The sequence below is a fragment of the Panthera pardus genome, unplaced genomic scaffold (assembly GCF_024362965.1).
Source record: "Panthera pardus isolate Hobbes unplaced genomic scaffold, ASM2436296v1 HiC_scaffold_6, whole genome shotgun sequence".
Lineage (NCBI taxonomy): Eukaryota > Metazoa > Chordata > Mammalia > Carnivora > Felidae > Panthera > Panthera pardus.
Genome location: NW_026526991.1, coordinates 7,208,261 through 7,229,253, shown reverse-complemented (window position 1 = coordinate 7,229,253; position 20,993 = coordinate 7,208,261). Strand labels below are relative to the sequence as shown.

The 20,993-nt window shown below is 57.6% G+C and overlaps 1 protein-coding gene across 1 annotated transcript in view; it reads left to right on the top strand.

Annotated features, from left to right (window-relative positions):
- The window catches only part of CELSR1 (cadherin EGF LAG seven-pass G-type receptor 1), a 137,819-nt gene that overhangs the window by 78,115 nt on the left and 38,711 nt on the right, over window positions 1-20,993 (top strand). The window contains 4 exon segments of the mRNA XM_053895727.1: window positions 17,202-17,359; window positions 18,403-18,566; window positions 19,024-19,149; window positions 20,669-20,835. Of these exon segments, the coding sequence (XP_053751702.1) occupies window positions 17,202-17,359; window positions 18,403-18,566; window positions 19,024-19,149; window positions 20,669-20,835 (615 nt within the window).

Sequence of the window (20,993 nt, the reverse complement as noted above, 5' to 3'; positions counted from 1 at the left end):
GCAAAGACCGCGTACCTGGTGCATTTTCTTTCCTGCCCGTGTGGGAACACACCTCCCCCACCAGACCCGGCTGAAGGCTTTTGGCTGCGGGGCTCTGCCGGCCGTGGCGTCCCCGTCAGAGTGCCTGCACGTAGCGAGTTCTGGAATCTGCCGATGGCCCAAACAACAGTGTGTCACAGTTGGGCGGGGTCGGGACCGCCGACTTGGCTGCCCCTGCCCGTGCCCTACTGCACCATCCCTGGCCGCCACCCGCACATAGGGAACACCCACCAGGGGCCTGCCTGCCGGCAGCCAGCTGGTAAACACCACAGCCAGGCAGCCCCCGGCACGTCCCGGAGGAAGGAGCCTCCCTCCAGGAGGCACGCAGAGGTGGGTCCCCGGCAACCCGCCCCTTCCGTTCCCAAGGCCGGCCTTTCAGCAGCAATGAGCCGCTGAGCCAGACCCTCAGCGCCAGGATTAGGCCTTTCCTTTCCTGGAGCTCAGCTGTTTCCTCTCTTGCCCGAGGTTATTCGATGGAGGGAACCCAGCAGTTTTCACTTCTATCTTAAGGCCTCCTTTGTGGGGTTTGCGGGCCACACAGTCGGGGAAGTGTTCGCAGAGATGATGCACCTCTGTCTAGTGGGGGGGGGGGGGGGGGGGGGGGCGGGGGGCGGGTATTTTTTGTCTCATTGCCCGAGGCTCTTCTCCAGATGCAGCGACGATCTGAGTGGCCCACGGCCAGGGGTAGGCACATTTGTTTGCAGGGGTGAGAGGGCTGCCCGTCCCAAGGCAGGACGCCCCGGGATAAGGGGTGAAGGCAACCCAGAAAATGGACCCTAGGGGCTGGTTGTTCTGCCCTCTGGCCTCTTGTTTTGTGGTCCTCGGCGAGGCCTCACCTGCCCCTGCAGAAACTCCTGGAGCCACAGGTCTCCCGAGCGGCTCAGCCACGGGCCCCTCACCTGCGCTCCATTTACAAGACAATGTATCTGAATAATTCAGGGCAGTCAGGGAGGGTGGAATGGTGGAGAGTCCCGCCCCTCGCTCTGGTTCACACGCCCTCCCTCCTGTTTCTCCCAGGCGGGTCTGCTCTGCGTTGCCTGCGTGGGAACCCCCTGGCCCCCACGGACCCTCCCCACGTCTGCAGGGGGCGTGGGGGCCTGGGAATCCGCCTGGGCCGTTTTATCAGGCAGGAAGCAGGGAACCCTCAAACAGGACGGTCCCAGCAGGGCTTATCCCTAAAATAGGGTGTGGGGCATCCACGAGGGCTAGTGTGGGACCCTGGACTGGTGGCCGCAGCGGGGCTGTGGCCGTGGCTCCCCTCAGGCCTGGAGGAACAAGGGGACGGCAGAGCCCAGAAAGACAGAGTCCTGGAGAGAAGCCACTTACATGGAGCAGTGACCTTCCGCAGAGGCTCTCCTGACAGCTCGCCCTGCCCTCCCCCTGATCTCCTGTTGGGCTCCCATTGGCCAAAGCCAGCCAGAAGCCAGACACAGCAGGCCCTTGATAAGGTCGTAGGGTCGGCCTCCCACGCAGAGAGCAGGCAGTCAGTTTACTTTTTCTCCGCTTGATGACCTTGTAGACGAGAAGGTCTGCAATTCACCTTCCGTGAGAGGAAGGTACACTGGAGTCTTTTCTGGAAAGGTGTTTTCAAAGCAGCCTCTTTGCACAGGCATGTTGAACTTTGTCAAGCTCGGCGGAGCCCTTCCCGCACCCCCCCACCGCGGAGGTTCAGGGCTGGTCTGGACTATTTGTGATCCTGACTCCTGACTCTGTCGCGGACGTGCATTGTTTCCGAGGCCCTCTTGGAGGATAAACGTTTGCACCGCCAACTCGCAGAAGAGCAAACGCACCTGATGGGAGAGGTTTGCAGAGTATTTGGAAATGACGCCTTGTTCCAAACTCGGGTTTGGCCGCAGGGTGGCTGCGGGATGGGGAGACTCAGGCTCCCTGTGGAAACGGCTCTCACGTGGGCGTCTCATCTCTTTGCTGTTCCTGCGGAGGATTCTGTGCAAGGGGGCACTGGGTCCCTGAGCACGGGCCTGCTGTCGTGCTGGGTGTCTGCAGGGGTCACATCGAGGCCCCTCCCCGTGCCCCAGGATCCCTCCGCCGGGGCTGCGGGCATAGACCCTTGTTAATGAGAGGTTTAGGATGGTCCTGGGGAAACCAGGACGGCTCATGTCCGCCTTGACCGTGGCATCAGGGGGTGTCCGCCCAAGCCAGCTGTGCGCCCCGGGAGTCGGTGTAGACGTGTAGACTGGAAGACACGGACGTGCCAGGGGGGCGCGCTCCTGGGACACATCAGGCAGGGTGGCCTGTTTGGGGCATGGGGCTCGAGGAGAGAGTGGGTGGTGGGAGTGGTGGTCAGACAGGGCCAGATCGGCTGGGGGTTTTGATGTAGGATGAAGAAGGGGTTGAGGAGGACGTGAGGCGTGTTACACAGGCGTCCGCACCTCGGGACTATTGACGCCTGTCATTAGCGGCTCATTCTTTGTTTCCGAAGGGTGTTGAGCAGTGCCCCTGACTTCTATCCATTAGGTGCCAGCAGCACCCCCTCGTTGTGACAACCAGAATTGTTTCCGTCTATTGTCAGGTGTCCCCACAGGTGCCTCAGCAGGGGAACTGATGCGTTGGGCGGCCGTACCCGCCTGGATGGGACGGTGGAGTCCCTTGAGGCTGGGCTGGCCACACGGTCCTGGGTAGGCTTGGCCCGTGCTGGCTCAGGGGCCGTTCTGAGATGATGTGGGCTGCCTTTAGTAAGCGAGGAAAGTATTTTCATCAAGAAAGGAGAGCTCGAGTTAAATGGAAACCCCCTCCAGCATCAGTATTCTCTCCTTCTGATTGGGCAGAGCATCCAGGTGCTTGAGATTTCCATGACCTTGGGGAAAGGGGCTGCTGGGTGTCGTCGGGACCCTGCCCTGTGTTTCTGGAAGTCACTCATAAGCTCTTGGGTCTGAGCCGCACATTAACCTCCAGGAATCTCGAAGGGAGTGGGTGATGTGCGGGGCAGTGCAGAGGAGTGACCCCACATGCTGCCCTCTGGGCTCGGGGTGGGGGTCTCCCTCTGCTTCACTGAGTGCTCCAGAAAACCCAAGGGTTTCTGCCCAGAGTCTTGTGTCAGGCTGGTTTTGATGGGAGCCCTCCTGGGGGTCATTCCTACAGAACCCCTGTGGTTCAACTGTGTGGCCATGGGGTTGTGGCTGCCTGGTCTCCCTGATCACTCCTTGTAGCCCTTTCTTCATGCCGTGTGTTCACTCACCAATATGTGGAGCGTTTATTGAGTGTCTACTGCATACCAGGCACTGTTCTAGATATGGGGACGTACAGAGCACAGAAGGGGTAAAAGCATCACCTGGGAGCTCCTGTTCCAGAGACGGGGGAGGGAGAGAGAAGAGGGAGGAGGATGGAGGGGAGGAGAGGGAAGAGGAGGAGGGACCGAGAAGGAGCAGCGAGCACCTTCCTTGAGCTGACTCTTCTGGACAAATAGGCCTGCATGACCTCGCCCCTCCCCACCCCTCCAGCAAGCACTGGGCCAGGCAGGGGAGGTGTGGGGCTTGTGTTGTTTGGGCTAGAGCCCAGCAAGAGCCCGTCCTTTTGAGATGTCTCCAGAAGGGTGGAAAGCGGCTGTTAATAGAGAGTGATAGGCATGTGCTGCTTTCTGAAACGGTGCAGATGTCAGCAGGTGTTAACTGTTGTTTTTTATGAGAAGGGACACGTAGTTCTCTTGTCGAGTCCGACTTAGGGAAGCGGAGAAGTTATTTGGCAGAATAGAGGGTGGTGCAGCCATGAGGAGGAACGAAGTCGATTTCTGCATGCTGACGTGGAAACGATCTCTAAGAATGTTGTTCATGGGTTTAACAAACACACTGAAGGCCGGGTTGTAGACCGCACACTTTTTAATCTCAAATTGGGAACTTTCGGGAGAATCGCAAAGTTAAAGTTAGAACTCATATTCCCTTTGACCAGATTCCCCAGTTGTTGACATTGTTCCACGTTTGCTTTATTATTTTCTACCCCTGCACACATAGCCTCATATTTCACCTGCTGGTCTGAGCACCCTCGATGCTCACACCTGTGTCAGGTGTCGCTGTGCTGAATGTCGGCTGTGTTCTAATTCCGTCAAGGTCTCCAAATGTATACGTTTTCTTTTTGCTAGAACAAGGAATTCTCTCTTCTTTCTGTTTATTTATATTTGGTATGGTTTCACAAATTCCTGTCTTACTCAATGGACCATAATCTATCCTTTTCATTAATTCGATGTTCAGATTAGTTCTTGTTTGGCCCGTGTCTCAGATTTGGCAAAAGGGACACAGGTGTAAGGGCCAGCTGTATCTAGCTCCGGCCTTTCGACTCCCCTCGCCATTTGTATTAGTGCACCTTTGCTGGTTGGCACAGAAGGATGTTCCAGGCTTATCTGGTCCTCAACCCCAGCCCTGGAATCAGCCATTTATCCATAGAACTCTGGATTCTTTTTGCGACAAACGGCATTTAGAAACCAAGATTCGGGTGCCAGGTGTGCTTGGTGCTGCCGGGGTGTCTCACTCTCTATTTGTTTCACAGGCAGAGCTGGGACGTGTGTCAGTGTGTAGTTGTGTGTGCACAGACTTGTATGCACACACGGAAGTTCACGTTTGTTTCATCTCTACTTGTTGAAACCCTCAAATTCCATCCAACGTAGGCTCATTCTAGTGTTTTCCTCTTTCATGTTTGTAACCCTCTTCTCTCAGTGAGAAACCTGTTCCCATTAGCCTCAATCTGGCCATTTATTTTCTCACTCCACCATTATTTAAACAATGTGCTGGCCCACTAGGCCACCACCTTGCAAGCCGCTCCCTCCCTGGGCCTGACTGTACCACTGACTCCAACAGGTGCCAGGAACAAGGGGCCTTAATGGAGATTTGGCTAATGTATCAAATTATTCAGAAAGTAGAGGAAGGAAAGAAGGAAGGAAGTTTGTTATAAAACTTGTGAATTTGTAGGCAATGAAAATACAAAATGCCAAAATATGCAGGATGCAGCTAAAGCAGTACCATGAGGAAAATTCATAGCACTGAAAAAAATACTATCAGAAAGTAAGTCTCAAATCAATAATCTAAGCTTCCACCTCAAGAATCTCCAGTAACAAACACACTGAAGACCTGGTTGTAGACCACACACTTTTTAATCTCAAATTGAAAACTTTTGGAAGAATTGCAAAGTTTAAATAAGAACTCATTCCCTTTGACCAGATTCCCCAGTTATTGACATTTTTCCACGTTTGCTTTATTATTTTCCACCCCACCCCCCCATATGTCCTCATAGTTCACCTGTTGGTCTGAGCACCCTTGATGCTCACACCTGTGTCAGGTGACACTGTGCTGAATGTCAGCTGTGTTCTAATTCCGTCAAGCTCTCCACACGTGTGAGTTGGCAAAAGAAACTCAAAGCGGGCAAGCAGATGGAAGCAAATAATGAAGAGCAGAAATCAGAGGAGTTGAAAATAAAAAAATACAGAAAATCAATGAAACAAAGAGCTTTGGAAACATCAATAACACTGATCACCTTCTAGCCAGATTGACGAGAGAAGGGAGACAACACAGTTCCCAGTGTGAGGAATAAAACAGGATATCAGTACAGACCCTGCAGACACTGGTGGTTAGTGGAAGAATTCCACACGCAATCCTCTGTGTGTGCATTTAGGACCCAGACAAAACAGTCCAATTTCTCAAAAATGCAAGCCACCACAACCCACCCGGTATGAAATAAAGAATTGGACCACCTTGCTGTTCAAGAAATGGAATTTGTCATTTATTAAAGGAAATTTTTTTTAACGTTTTATTCATTTTTGAGAGAGAGAGAGCGAGAGCAAGAGTGGGGGAAGGGCACAGAGAGAAAGGGAGACACAGGATCCGAAGCAGGTTTCAGGCTCTGAGCTGTCAGCACAGAGCCCGACGCGGGGCTTGAACTCATGAACCACGAGATCATGACCTGAGCCGAAGTCAGATGCTCAACTGACAAAGCCACCCAGGCGCCCTTGGAATTTGTCATTTAAACACTCCCCAAAATGAACCCTCCAGGCCCAGATGGTTTCACTGGTTAGTTCTACCAAATGTTTAAAGAATGACACCAATTCTATACATCCCTTCCAGAAAAATAGAAGAGGAGGGGACGCTTCCCAGGTCACTGGGACATTAGTAGTAGTACCCTGATATGAAAACCAGATGAAGACAGCACAGGACACCAGAGGCTGGTGTATCTCGTGACCCCGTGCAGCTCATGTCCCCATGGAAGCCTGTACATGGCATGTTCACAGCAGTCCCGGACTGGACTCTGTGGGTGAACGGTTAAACGGACTGTGGTGCGTCCCTTGCGTGGAATGTGGGCTGTGACTCACGGTTCTTGCAGCAAAGACACATGATGAGTGACAAAAGCCAGCCTCACAAGCTTAGGTACTGCATGATCCCATTTACAAAATGTTCTGGAAAGAACGAAAAGGACTGAATTGGAGAAGAGAGTCGTAGTTTTCCGGGGCCGAGGTGGGGGCAGGAGGGACGCAGGTGTGTCTGTGGAAGGACCACAGGCGGGGTCCTAGTGGTGATGGAACATTCTCCATCCTTCTGTGATAGTCTTCTACTGTTTTGCAAGATGTTTACCGTTGGTGGAAACCGGGTAAAGGGCACATCAGATCTCTCTCGTTATTTTTCTCAGTTATGTGCATGCCTGTGACTATCTCAAAATAAAACGCTCGACTAAAAGAACCTTGAAAGATATGGGGCACCTGGCTGGCCCAGTTGGTGGAGCCTGCGTCTCTTAATCTTGGGGTTGTGAGTTCAAGTCCCACGTTGGGTGTAGAGATTACTTTAAAAAACCTTTAGGGGCACCTGAGTGGCTCAGTCAGTTAAGCGTCCGACTTTGGCTCCGGGCAGGATCTCACGGTTCATGGGTTCCAGCCCTGTGTTGGGCTCAGTGCTGACAGCTCAGAGCCTGGAACCTGCTTCGGATTCTGTGTCTCCCTCTCTTTCTGCCCCTCCCCAGCTCGCACTCTGTCTCTGTCTCTGTCTCTCTCTCAAAAATGAATAAACATTTAAACACATTTCAAAAAAATAATAAACTTTAAAAGTACTTTGAAAAAAATATAAATATGTGCTGGCATATGCATATTTTTTTTCTGAAGGGTATCCCCCTAAAAAAAAAAAAAAAAACAAAACCCCAAACCCATCAACAGCATGTATCAGAAAACTTCTGCTAGGTCACAAATCACCGTAAAGCATGGTGTCTTAAAACATCAGATGTTTATTATTCCTTGTGATTCTGTGACAGAAGCATTGGCTGTGGCTCTTTTGTAAACAGCCTACCACATGCTGGACAACTTTGGGGAGAAACATGATGAAAACGATATGTTTCGTGTTCATTTTGTACCTTTCTGTGATTTTTTTGTGTGTTTTACACGTTCTAAATTTTTTTTTACGTTTATTGTTGAGAGACAGAGAGAGACAGAGCAGGAGCAGGGGAGGGGCAGAGAGAGAGGGAGACACAGAATCCGAAGCAGCTCCAGGCTCCGAGCCGTCGGCACAGAGCCCGACGTGGGGCTCGAACCCACAAACCGTGAAATCACGCCCTGAGCCAAAGTCCGACGCTTAACTGAGCCACCCAGGCACCCCCGTGTTTTACGTGTTCTTAAGAGTATAGCAGGAATGATGGGTGATGGGACTACGAACCAATTTTGTTTTCTTCCTTTTAACTTTCTGTTTAAAAAAATCGTTTGATTTAGAGAATGTACGAGACAAAGAAGCCAAAGTTTTACAAGTTTAGGAAAACTTTTGCCGAGGACATCAAGGTGGGAGACGAGAGAGGTCAGGTGGGGCTCTGTTGTCGCCGCCCCCGCACGGGGGGGGGGGCGGGTGGCATCACACTGGCTTTGCTTCTCCCACGGACAGAGCTGCACAGTGACGTGTGGTTAAGGTTTACTCTGGGCAGGGTCACCCCGTTCATCCCGAGCCTCCAGTCCGGAGTTTGGCTGCTTTTGTTTCCTCTCCGGCTGCGTTTCCACGGATACAGCCAGTTTCTCGGGGACCGGAATGGCCTCCGCTGTGTCAGCCCCCGTGGGTAGTCGATAAATCTCGAACAGCCATGCTCGCATAACAGGTGCATTCCATTTGCCTATCAAATCAGAGGGCAGTGTCTGTAACCACGTTGTCCTTCATCTGGGCCTGGAGGGGTCGTGCCTCCCAGGGACGCCAGTGGGTGGAGAGAACAGTGCCCTGAGTGGCCTCTGGGAGGGTCCAGGTGAGGTGAGGGGCCCGGCCTGTGGGCGGCCCAGCGGCTGGAAGTCACCTGCTTCTTCTCCAAAACACGGCCTCGGCAGATGGCAGACAGCCACCTGCTGTGGAAACACACCGATTTCCCGGGACACGCACAGCCCCACCCTGGGGCTTTTGTGTCCACGGGCTGTGTGGGGAGCCCGCCTCCGCCCGGGCTCCTGGTCGCGTGGCGGTCACTGTCCTGCACCTGCTGCCTGCCTCAGCCCTCCATCCGTCCCAGCTTTCCCGGGCGCCCCTCCCCCTCCCGGGCTTCCTCCCCCCCTTTTTTTTTTTTTTTTTTTTTACCTCTGCCCCCACCCCCGGACGAGGACATTTACCGACTGGGGTCCACACGTCCACCCTTGAAGGAGGAGGAAACTGAGGCTCAGAGTGCGGCCAGGAGGGTCAGGGCTGGGGTCCAGGGGCTCTCACCCACTCGTGGGCTCTGCCTTCTGCAATTTGGATCCAAGGGCTAGCACAGATTCCCCGACCCTGGGGGCCTTGGGAGAAGCCAGGGGCCTGTGGGGTCTCTGTGCTGCTGTCTGGACTCTGGGAACCGAGAGGGGCCTGTCAGGGTCCCAGCAGGAGCAGACAGGGCTTTGCAGGAGTGTGTGTGTGTGTGTGTGTGTGTGTGTGTGTGTGTGTGCGCGCACATTTCCCGTAAGCCCTTCTTCTCTCTTTGTCTGAGGTGGCTTTTTGGAAAGGTGACCTGTGGCCTGTAAATCCGTGCATTCTAAGCGACCTGGTCATTGCCGAGAGCTGTCGTCCTTTCTCTCCTGGGAGGAGTGGGTTGAGCGCAGAGCCTGCCCATGGGCCCAGGTCCCCTTCTGCGTGTGGTCCCAGCAGGCCCGGGTGTGTGGATCCCACCTGCGGAGTGGCATGAGCTTCTTATCTAGTGCCTGAAGGTCCCCCCAGTTCGTGTCGAGCAAAGCCCCAAGAGAAGGAACGTTACCCCAGCTTTTTAAGAAAGTGCTGTTTAAACTCCGGGGACCCCAATTTTAAGCCCTCTTATTTGTCATCGGAGAAAAGACCAGCCTCCGAGCAGATCTGCACAAACTCCCTGGCTCCCAGAAAACCCAGGGGGGCCTGCTGGCCGAGCAGCGGGGGGACCTGCCCCCTGCCAGCAGGGACCGCAGCGGAGGCTCCCGGCCCCCTCATGGACCCCAAGAGCTTTTGTCTGGTGAAGGGTCGGGCTGGTGAGCGGCTGGCACCGTGCCCCGTGGATCTTTTCCAGAACAAAAGTCATCCCCACGGAGATCAGGGGCTCTCAGGAGATGCCGATTTGTATAGAGTGCCGGGCACGCAGGCCGCCTTCCAGCCCTCGGCTCCCACGTTCCCCCGCGTGTTGTGCGTCCGTCAGAAACGCACAGGGTTCCTTTTCTACCTGGGGCCACAATCGTGCGTCAACTGGAGTTGACCACCTGCCCGAGAAACAGAAGACGCTGGTGTGATGTTTTTTTTTTTAATGAAACTCCAAAGCGAGCAGCGGATTCTGACGTTTGTTGAAAATCTTTTCTTCTTAACGCTCCCCAAACAAGAGGAATCTGCTGGCACAGTCCAGCACGTTCTCGGAGAGCGAACAAAGGAAGGACCCCGGAGCTCTGGCCGCTCCGCGTTCAAGCCCTGGAGAAGAATCCGAGGCTTTCCCTGGAGATGCGTTCACGTGCAAGCTGTTGACTGCTCCTTTCTTCTTCAAAGGCGTGAAAAGAAGTTTGCTGTTTTTTTAAAACCACAGGAAAATATACAGAAGCAAAAACACAGGGAGAACAGCCATCTGCGCGGTTTTCTGGCTTTTCCTCCCATCCTCGCCCAGCAGCGCGGCAGCCGCGAACTCTGCGTAGCGCCCCCTTTGCGCCCGGGGTGGTGCCACGGCCTTCGCGTTCATTGTGCGTTTCGTCCCACGAGGGAGGCGCTGTTTTCACCCCTGTTTCACAGAGGGGCCTGGCGGGCAAGGCGGCCAGGTGACTTTCCCCAGCGGGGTCAGGATGTGAACTCGTCGGGGGCTGTGGACGCTGCTGTCCCGTGTCCCCCGCCGGCCCCAGGCCCTCCCAGCTGGGCCTCACGTTGGGGCAGCCAGGCCAGCTCCAGATACCCTCTGCAGAGGGGTTCAGGTCCACTTCTCCGTTTTGTTCCCCAGTGACCCTAGAGCGGGTAGCTGGGAGCTTTGCGGCTCTCCGGGAGGAGCTGCCCGGCTCGGACTGGTACGTAATCCACACCAGGTCACTAGCAGGTGAGGGAGTCAGGAGAGCCTGCCCCCTCCTCAGCCTCACTGTGGGCAGGAACTTGGCGGCCAGGAAGTGACCTGCCTGATGTCCCATCAGGCGTGCAGGCAGCCATTTGCTGCCCGTACCCTGGTGGGGGGATGCTGTGTCCCCAGGAATAGGTTTCCAGCATCTTTACGGGAAAAAAGCCCAAAATGTCTGGCCTTTTTTGTCCTTAATATATAGATATATATTTTTAATTTTTTAATGTTTATTTTTGAGAGAGAGCATGAGCGGGGGAGGGGCAGAGAGAGGGAGACACAGAATCGGAAGCAGGCTTCAGCCTCCGAGATGTCGGCACAGAGCCCGACGTGGGGCTCGAACCCACAAACCGTGAGATGGTGACCTGAGCCGAAGTCAGATGCTCAACCCACTGAGCCACCCAGGCCCCCCTGTCTTTTTGTCCTTAATATTCAACTCAAGAAGTATATATTTTACAACTTAATTTTGGGAGAACTCGGAGTTTTGGCTGGCAATTTAGTCGACTTCTTAAAGCTGCTGAACAGGCCCCAGCCCCCCCGATTGCCAGGGCAGATGAGGTGGAACAGGGGAGTGAGCCGTGGCTTCGGGGCTGCCTCCAGGCCCTGGGCCGCTCACACTGGCCCCACGAGGGGAGGCAGCCCGGTTGTCGGCAAACAAGCCATTTTGTCCTCATGGAGACGCTGAGACGTGTGCTGAGGTCCCAAGACGCCTGGCCGGTTCTGCCACCTTGGGGAAGCTGGTCTAGTCAGTGTCGCTCTTGGGTTCCTCGCACGTTTCCGTGGCAGATCCGGGGCGCAGGTGAGTCCGCTCACTGTGCCTGACGTGGCCGCGCCCTGTCGAGGGATTCAGTACGAGTGGGCACGCGAGGTGACCGCAAGCGGCTGGAACGTCGGGGTGAAGCCGCCGGGTCCCTTAGCCTGTCCTTCCCACGTTCCCCCACTGCCCCTTTCCTGTGCACTGTTGCACGTGAATCCCCGTAGGCTGGTCAGCAGCACTGTCCTGGGGTCCACAGCTCCCGTGTGCAGGCCTGACCAGAGAGCAGGTGTCCTGGGAGGCGGTCCTGGCCCGCCTGGGGGGCAAGACCCAGTTCACACCCGCGTGTTACGGGCGGAGCTGAGGCTCGAAGTCTGGTGGTTGAGCGGAGTTCATGCAAAGCCCCGTGGGGAGGCTCCTTAGGAATTTGGTGTGGATCCTGGAAGCCTGGGCCGGTGGGGCTGTGTTCGGCAAGCCCTCCCGTCCGGTCTGAACCTCGCTGTGTTTGAGAAGCGACGGCGGGGTACGCGTCCGAGGCTGCGTTTTGACTTCTCGCGACGTTCCCACAGCCCAGCCGCGTGTGAATTCTCTGGTGCAAATTTCGGTTGGTCGTTTCTGACACAGAGCGGGAATCCACTCCGTTCCCAAGCCTGGCCGCTCCGGGTATCTGGTTTCGAGGAGCCCCCCGCGCCGCCTTCCCCTGCAGCCCACGTTTGAAACCGAACCCCACTCGCCTCCCCGATGAGGAATTGTTTGCAGCGGGTTAAAAGGCTGTAGAAACGTGAGCGCTTTGTAAGGACCAGACGCTTTTGTACACGCAGGCAAATCTCCACCGGCGGCTCTAGAGCATCTGGAAGGAAGCGTGGGGGAGGGTCTGCACCCAGCGCAGAAAATAAATTGAAGGGAGAGGAAGAGGGACAGGACCCTAAGTGGTGACTTCGGATTGACTTATGAGAATCGGGAACCTGGATCCACACGGAGGTGCAGAGCCTTTAGGTTTCAGGTCCTGCCCAATTGGTTTTTCTCAGTTGGCGGCAGGGGCGGGTACGATGGGGTCTGTGCTCGCGGGCCCCGATTCCACCTGCCCCGTGGCCGCCTGTGCACACGGAGCGCTACAGCCGTCCCCATCCGCAGGCCCTGCTGGCCGGCGTGTGTCTCCAGTTTGCCTGCTCTGCTCGGACCCTGAGCGTCCAGGCCTGGCTCCTACAGGCGTGGGGTCCTCCGGGCCTGGCCGGCCGCCCCGCCGGGCAAGCCGAGCCCGAGAAAGAGATGGGGGGACGCCAGCCTTCGCCCGGCCTGTGTCCAGCCCCCTTGGCTGTGAGAATCATTGGCACGAGGTGTCTCTATTTCCCGGGTGTTTTACTTCTGTGCAAACGGGTGGCACACTTTTAACAATTCTTAGGAGTATCCGGGGCCGTTCGTTTTGTCTTGTTTCTCTTGTCCCTGTGCGCCCTTCTGCGCGCACAGAGTCTCGGTGCGCTCTCCTCTGCCTGTGCCAGATCCCCGCGTCAGCGCCCCGAACGAGCGGCTCAGACTGCTTTGTCTTTTTCAAACGCGACAGGTGGACACACAGAAGTAAGCCTGGTGCTTCCACGGCCCTCCGAGTTCCTTCCCACCGGGGATTCCGTCGACGTGCCGGCCGCACGGGAGGGGACGCGCGTTGTCTTCCCCGGGCGAGAACAGATGACCTGAGCCCAGATCAGATACACCTGCTGCTGTCTTTGTTCCGCTTCTCCGTCCTGCCCCGTCACGGCTGCCTGTGCGGTGATGTGCGCTCGGCCCACCCCGACCGAGCGCTTTCCCTCTGTCACTGCGTTTCCCTGCCAGTGACCGTCTCCGCAGGAAGGCCACGTGCTGTCATCCCCGCTTTAGACACAGAAATGGGGATGGCGCTTCCCAGAGGTCGTCCAGGTAGAGAGTGGCCACGGGGGTCGAGGAGGGTGGAGGCCCGTCCAGAAAACTGGCCTTTTTTCTTGTTGAGATGAAACTCACATCACATAAAATGAACCGTTTTATTTTTTTGAAGTTTAGTTTTGAGAGAGAGAGGGAGACACAGAATCCAAAGCAGGCTCCAGGCTCCGAGCTGTCAGCACAGAGCCCGACGCGGGGCTCGAACTCACAAACCGTGAGATCGTGACCTGAGCCGAAGCCCGACACTCAACCGAATGGGCCACCCAGGCGCCCCACCAAAATGAACCGTTTTAAAGTGAACAACTCAGGGGGCGCCTGGGTGACTCAGTCGGTTGAGCGTCCGACTTCGGCTCAGGTCACCATCTCACGGTTTGTGGGTTCGAGCCCCACGTTGGGCTCTCTGCTCTCAGCACGGAGCCTGCTTCAGACCCTCTGTCCCCGTCTCTCTCTGCCCCTCTCCCCACTCATTTTCTGTCTCTCTCTCTCTCAAAATGAAATACACTTTAAAAAGTAAAATAAAGTAATAATAAAGTGAACAACTCCGTGGCACTCGGTGCATTCGCAACGTTGTGCAGCCTGCTGTCTCCGTCAAGATGGGAAATACCTTCAGCCCCCTGAAAGGAAACCCTGTACCCACCAGCGGTCTCTCCCACTTCCCCCCAGCCCCCGACCCCCCGTGCCTGCTTCCTGTCTATGGACTTGCCCCTGCTGGGCATCTCTTGGAAACGGAATCCTACAACAGGGGGCCTTGGTGGCTGCTTTCCCTCGGCATCATGTCCCGGAGGTTCATCCGGTCGGTGGCTGGTGTCAATTCTTTGTTCGTTTAAGGCTGAATCGAACTTCCGTGGAATGGAGAGGCCACGTTGTGATTATCCGTCCTTCTGCTGCCGGACGTTTGGGTCGTTTGTGCCTTGGTGCTCTCGTGAGCAGCACTACCATGAACACCAGTGAGCGGGTTTTTGTCGGGGTCTCTGTTTTCAGTGTCTCGGGTCTGTCCCCAGCAGCGGGCGTTGCCAGGTCCTTTAACCTCTGTGTGTAAGTCGTGTGTCTCAAGTCCCCTGCCGTGCGGATTTCCTGTGCGATGGCCGCTCCCCGTGCTCTCTTGGTGTTCTCCCGCCGGGGCTGACCGTGCGGTGGCTGTCGTCACGTGCGTTAAGCAGACTGGCGGGTTTGTTAGGTCGCTGTCCCTCGTGCTGCGTGTTCTGGGGCAGCCTCGGGAGGGGCGGGATGGTGGGGTTCTCCCGGGCACTTCACTGTGTCTCCCCTGCTGGCCCTTTCAGTTCTTAATCTGAGAATGTGTGGTTCTGTGGCCGAAAGGGCCATCGCTTCTGACCTGACGGCCCCTGGGTCCGGGAGCAGGAATCGAGAAGCAGGTGTTGGACGATGTTTATTGGAGACTGTCTGTTCTCCTAAAAGTCGCACTTGCTACTTTGATGAAGTAACACCAGGTTTTGAAATCTCTCTTTTTTTTTAAGCTGATTTATTTATTTTGAGAGAGAGAGAGAGAGAACAAGAAGGGAGGGGCAGAGAGAGAGGGAGACACACGATCCCAAGCAGACTCCACGCTCAGCACAGACCCCAACGTGGGGCTTGATCCTATAAACCGTGAGATCATGATCCGAGCTGAGATCAAGAGTCAGACGCTCAACCGACTGAGCCCCACCAGGCGCCCCTGAAGCCCGTCGTAAGGGTGGGCTGCTCTAAATACCAAGGTTGATTTTTGCAGGAGGTGGAGGGGGGAGTCTTTGCCTCGTTTTCCCGCCCATCCTGCGTGGACCCTGGAGCTCTGAGCTGGTTTGCGGTTTTGCAAACAGGAGCTCTGCCTCATTAGAACTTTGCAAGTGTAAATGCCATTTTCGTCTCCAGAGAAGTCTCCCGCCCATCCCCCCAAAATGCAGATTATACGTTAAAGATAACTCAGGGCCACACAGCCTGGGGACGGTTCTTCCCCAGGGATGGCAGCTAACACTTAAGCGTCCTATAATAGGCACTTGTGCCTGTTTTCCAAAGCGGGCTGCTGTAACAGAGCGAGCAAGCAGATTATTTTTTATACTCATCTGACTTGAATAACCAAAAGCGAAATCTTTAAGGATGGAGCTTATCAGGTCTCATGATCATCAACTGGTGTAAAAGAAACTGAAGAAGCTTATCCAGGAACTAGGATACCGGGTGGCATTGGATTTACCGAAGAAGGCTTTCCAGGAGACTCGTGTGTCTCATTTAATGTCATTCTTGATGTCGCTGTAACATAGTGAGGACAGGTATTCTAAGATTTGTATTTCTTAAAGACAGAGAAACTGAGGTTCAGTGACAGGCCTTGTGCACTCAGATGGTTGGCCAAGAGGGAGTGGTAGGCTTCCCCGGCATCACCATGTACAGTGGTGCAGGCTGTGCACTGCCCAACTTGGGACGGGGTTGGGGGGGGGGCACCACCAGGGTGAACAGGGCACCCCCTGGCATCACACGGTGTGGCCACCTGGCTGAACTCCTGTTACCAGCAGCTTCTTTGTCCTGCCTTCTGGTCCAGTGTCCCCCATCGAATGAAAGCTTCTTTATTCCTCTGAAAACCTGAAGATTTCTCTTGGCATCCACTGTGTCGTTGTTATTTTCCTATTAAGAGGTACAGAGGTGATTTAGTTAACCCTCTATTATGTTTACAGCTCTTCGTTTCCAATACTGTTGTAAAGAAATACAAGTTTGTATCGTCTTCTAAACACAAGCGGATCCCAGAACTCTCAAGTGGGGACACTGGGCCTGTTGGTTTTGGGGGTGATGGGAAGGATTGCTGGGGGCTGGAGAAGGCGTGTGTCTGTGGGGAGGAAGGAGCCGTGTGCCGACTGGGAGGCCTGATGGCGCTACGCGGACCACCAGCCACCCATCTGTCTGCGGGTTGGACAGACGGGGAAGGTTGCCTGGCCCAGCCCGTACCAGCCCTCTGGCCACCTGCTGTATTTCTGGAACTTTGAGACCGCACAGTCACGTTGTCAGGCTCCCGGCCTCACGCTGGAAGGATGTCCGAGGGCTGTCTGGGTGGACGTGCTCAGTGTCCTTGAGGGACAGGCCAGGAGACCGGTGGGGGACGCCCGGGGACAGGGGCGGGGCCGGCTGGGTGTTACTGTCACTGGACACTAACCACAGCTTCCTTGAGAAGGGAACCTGCTTCTTCCAGAAGTGAGCCGGTTACCCCCCAGGTCACCAATTCCAGAGGAATTCTTGTAACCAGCCCTGGGTGGGGAGACTGTGTGTGAGGCCCGCAGGGACGGCCGAGGGGGGAGGCTTAGGAGGCAAGTGGGGCTTGGCCTCGGGGCGTGAAGGGTGGTTGACTTCGGGGCCAGTAAAGGGCATGGGAGGGTCACTCCGGGACGAGGAGAGGCCCCTGGGCCCAGGAGTGACCGGGAGCACCCGGGGGTCCACGCTCCAGGAACATGGAGGGGTGAGCAGGAGCCCGCTCGGGAGGCGTGTGGCCGAGGCGTCCCAGGGCTTTGGCTCTGGCTCTGGCTCCTGTAGCAAAATACCACAAACTAGGTGGCTTAGGAAAACACAGTAATGGAGGCCAGAAGGCCGCGGTCACCGTGTCCGTAGGGCCCAGCTCTGTCAGCGGGCACCAGGGGAGGGTCCCAGATCCCGGTGGTGCCGGGGAGCCCCTGTGCTCCTTGGCCTGCAGACACAGCACTCTGTCTCTGCCTCCGTTGCCACATGGCGTCTCCCCGTGTGTCTGTCTCTGGGCCTGCCTTATAAGGTCACCGGTCACATCGGATCAGGGTCCCCCCTGCTGTGGTGTGACCCTGTTTAGCTAATTACACCTGCAGACCGTTCATTTCCAAATAAGAGCACATTCAGAAGCTCTGGGAAGGACGTGAATTTCAGGGGTCCCCAGTACAGCCGCTTTGGGGGAACTAATTTAAAACAAGGCCGTCCACACGTGGCCTGGCCACGTCCTCATCCCCTGCAGACGGGAGGCATGTGCTGGTGCTGGTGAGCCCACCGCGGGCGCTTGAAGGGGACACACTCATGCCTTCTGTGCTTTCTGTTCTCACAGCCCAACATCGGCCGCCTGGGCCTGCCCCACGGGCCATCTGGAGAGAAGGTGGCCGTGGTGACCGTGGACGACTGTGACACGGCCGTGGCTGTGCGCTTTGGCGGCCTCGTCGGGAACTACAGCTGCGCTGCCCAGGGCACACAGAGCGGCTCCAAGAAGTGAGCATCCCCGGGGCTTGGCGGGGGAGGCCCAGGCAGTCACCCCCTGTGACGGCTGCTCCCAGCAGGGTCGTCCAGGGCGGGACCCTGAGGCAGGGCACCGGGGGCCCCAGCGGCCTGGCAGCCCCCGTCCAGGCTGGAGTCAGATTCCCTCCCCTTGTTTGGGGCACCTTCCCTCTGACACGTTAGAACCTTCTAGAATAAGTCCTCTCATCAGTTCTGCCGAAAGTAATGGCCAGACCAACCCCGAACGGCCTGGCTTGTGACGGCTGGCTTGATGACCCCAGAGACTGTGGGATCCCTGGCCTCGATCCATCAGGCACGGGTCCCTGCAGTCCGGTGTTGGGTCAGTAAACCTCCCTCTGGTACGTCCCGGAGGTTTTCTGTGGATCATCCTAACTCGGAAGCCCAGACAGCCCTAAGGCCAGTTTTGTGATGCCGGCCCCACCAGCCTGAGCTTTGCTCCTTCCTAATTGCGTCGTGGTGGAGTATTCAAGAAGCTTTCGGCGTCCACAGTTGGAGGACCCGATCCGTGCTGGGCATGGGGAATGAAATATGCCTGTTTCCACCCCCACCCCCACACCCCCAGCTGTGCCCATTGTACCGAGAAGAAAGCTGTCGCCTGGAGACGTTAGACCCCTTGCCCAAGGCCACCCCGCTGCTCACGTGGAACCAGGGCTCTCGTGTGCTGTGACCTCTTTAAGGTCATCAGAGCCTGGGGGGAGGGGTAGTGCCACGATTTGGCATTGACTCGTGCCTGCTGGGCTGCGTGTTTGGCTTCGACTGGCCCAGGCAGTGGGTGGGACTCCCGTTTGCCCGGGCTCTGATGCAGGTTTGAGGAGTCTGAGGCACAGAGAGACGTGAAAGCCAGTGGTGGCCCCAGAACCGGGACCTGCCGTGTGTGGTCTGACCTGTGGGCTGCCCGCCTCCCCTGTTCCCCGTTCAGTTACGGACGTTCAAGTTGATGGGTGTGTCTGGCGGCCACCGGGATGCTACGGCAGCTTCAGGGCCCCCGACGCTGCCTCTCACCTTTGCCCCCGCAGGTCCCTGGATCTGACCGGCCCTCTGCTCCTGGGAGGCGTCCCCAACCTGCCCGAAGACTTCCCCGTGCACAACCGGCAGTTTGTGGGCTGCATGCGGAACCTGTCCGTGGACGGGAAGAACGTGGACATGGCCAGCTTCATTGCCAACAACGGCACCAGGGCAGGTGCGAACGACCGCCGGGGCGCACGGCCGGGCGTTGGTGGCCTCCTCCACGTCCTGGGCAGTGACTTCTTCCTAGAGCTGACCACACCTGTGTGCAGCTAGCGGTGGGCCGGTAGGAGGGGGGCCCGGGCTCGCAGATGTCCTGCTCTTGGGGCCTGGGCGTTTGGGGTGCCTGTGACACCGCCGGGCTGGGCAGGGCACTCGGTCCCCCGGTCTTGAGCATGTCACCAGGTGACCCGACGTCCCTGGACACGGGCAGGGCTTCCTGTACCATTCCGGGTCTGACCATCGGACTGCCACCACAGGGTCCCGGCCTGTCCGCCTCCCCTCGGGGCTGCTCCTCACCAGGCTGCTTTCGCACCGCGGGGTTGGCGTCGGGGGCAGTGACCGGTCCCCCCGAGGCACGATCCCTTCACGTCTCCCGCTCTGAGACCGTACCGCGTGCCCTGTGTCCTCAGGCTGTGACGCTCAGAGGAACTTCTGTGATCGGACCTGGTGTCAGAACGGGGGCACGTGCGTGAGCAGGTGGAACACGTATGTGTGTGAGTGCCCACTGCGGTTCGGCGGGAAGAACTGTGAGCAAGGTAAGGGCCCGGCATCCGTGCCCGCCCGACCTCGGGGCCTCGGACGCATCGCTGTCGGGTGACGGGGCTCACGCGGGCTGGCACGGCCAGGGCCGCAGCCTCCGATGGCGTGTGTGTCCCCAGGCCTGGGCCCGGCGGGGAGAGAGGGTGGGGACGGGGGAGCGGGGGGCGGGGGGGGGAGGGGGGCCCGGCCGCCGGTGGGACACACGCCCACACCTAGAGTTCCTGTTATGGAGGCCGTGGGGCCCGGCCGGCCGTGGCTGTGCCAGAGTGAACAGATGCCAGCGTTGGATTTGTAAGAGCAGGAAACAGACGGGCCGGGGCTCGTGAGGCTGTGGTCCCCCAGAGGCAGCCGCCAGCTGGCGTGCCCTGTGCTGTTGGCGGGTGCGCTCCACCTGGGGGACGTTCCTCTGTGTGACAGCCGGGGTCTGGAGGACACGGGGCGGCTGGCCGGCACCCCGTTTGTGCAAGGGTAACACACTGGATGGGGTGTTGATCCACGTCCGTGGTCCCCCCCAAACATCTGGAGCCCTCGGCTGGCCAGCGGCCTTCCCACCTCTGTGCCCACAACCAGGAAGAGAGAAACAGTGGCCCGCATGCCTGGGCGTCGGAGCCCCCCCCCAGACACAGATGAGGGCTGGTTAGGCTACAGGGTCGGGGTGTTTCTTCCGGAACACGTGTGTGGTATTCATCGCAGGCTCACACCGTCCCACCCTGAGACCACCCTCCCCACAGCCCCGCCCCCGCCCCACCCCATCGGCTCCCCCCACAGCCCCGCCCCACCCCATAGGCTCCCCACACAGCCCTGCCCCGTGGGCTCCCCACACAGCCCCGCCCCCGCCCAGTCAGCTCCCCACACAGCCCCGCCCCCACCCCTTCGTCTCCCCACATAGCCCCGCCCTGTGGGTTCCCTGCACAGCCCCGCCCCTGCCCCATCGGCTCCCCACCCAGTAGGTGTCACGTGGGGCAGGGAGGTTGGGATCACCGCGCCCCCCAGCACCCCATCTGCGGAGCCCAAGGATTCTGAGCCACGACATCCAGCCCGAGAGCCCCCCCATCATGCCCTGACCAGGGCTGGGAACCCCCAAGCCCCAGCCTCACTCCCCGGGAAAGTGGCGCATGCCCTACCGGGTGGGCTTCTGTAAGCTGCTGGCTCCTGTGCTCGGAGACCTAGAGATGGACGCCCGAGACTGGCCTTAGTTTTCGTTTGGTTGGTTCGTTTATTTTTGAGGTAGAGTGTGAGCAGGGGAGGGGCAGGGAGAGAGGAGAGCGCTGACAGCTGAGAGCCCGACGCGGGGCTCGAACCCACGAACCGTGAGAGCACCACCTGAGCCGAAGGTGGGCGTTCAGCTGACCCAGCCACCCAGGTGCCCCTGAGACTGGCCTTTGTATTGCAGCGAAAAAGGCCCAGAAATTTTTCCCTCCCCTCTCCCGGGAGCCCGTCCTGCCCCCCCTGCAGCCGGCAACGGTTCTCAGAGGCTCGTCTGATACCTGGGGCCCCGCGTTTCTGTGTCCGCAGTCATGCCTCACCCCCAGCGCTTCAGCGGGGAGAGCGTCGTGTCCTGGAGCGACCTGGACATCACCATCTCCGTGCCCTGGTACCTGGGGCTCATGTTCCGGACCAGGAAGGAGGACGGCGTGCTGATGGCGGCCACCGCAGGCATGGCCTCCAGGCTGCGTCTCCAGGTGAGGGGGGACCACGTCCCACCCGGGCGAGCTGAGTGGGGCAGCCAGAGCCACCCAGGCAGCACCCCCGAAGCACAGGCTTCCCGCGCACACAGGCAGGGAACCTCACCCCTGCGCTGCCTCCCTCCAGGGAACCTCACCCCTGCGCCGCCTCCCTC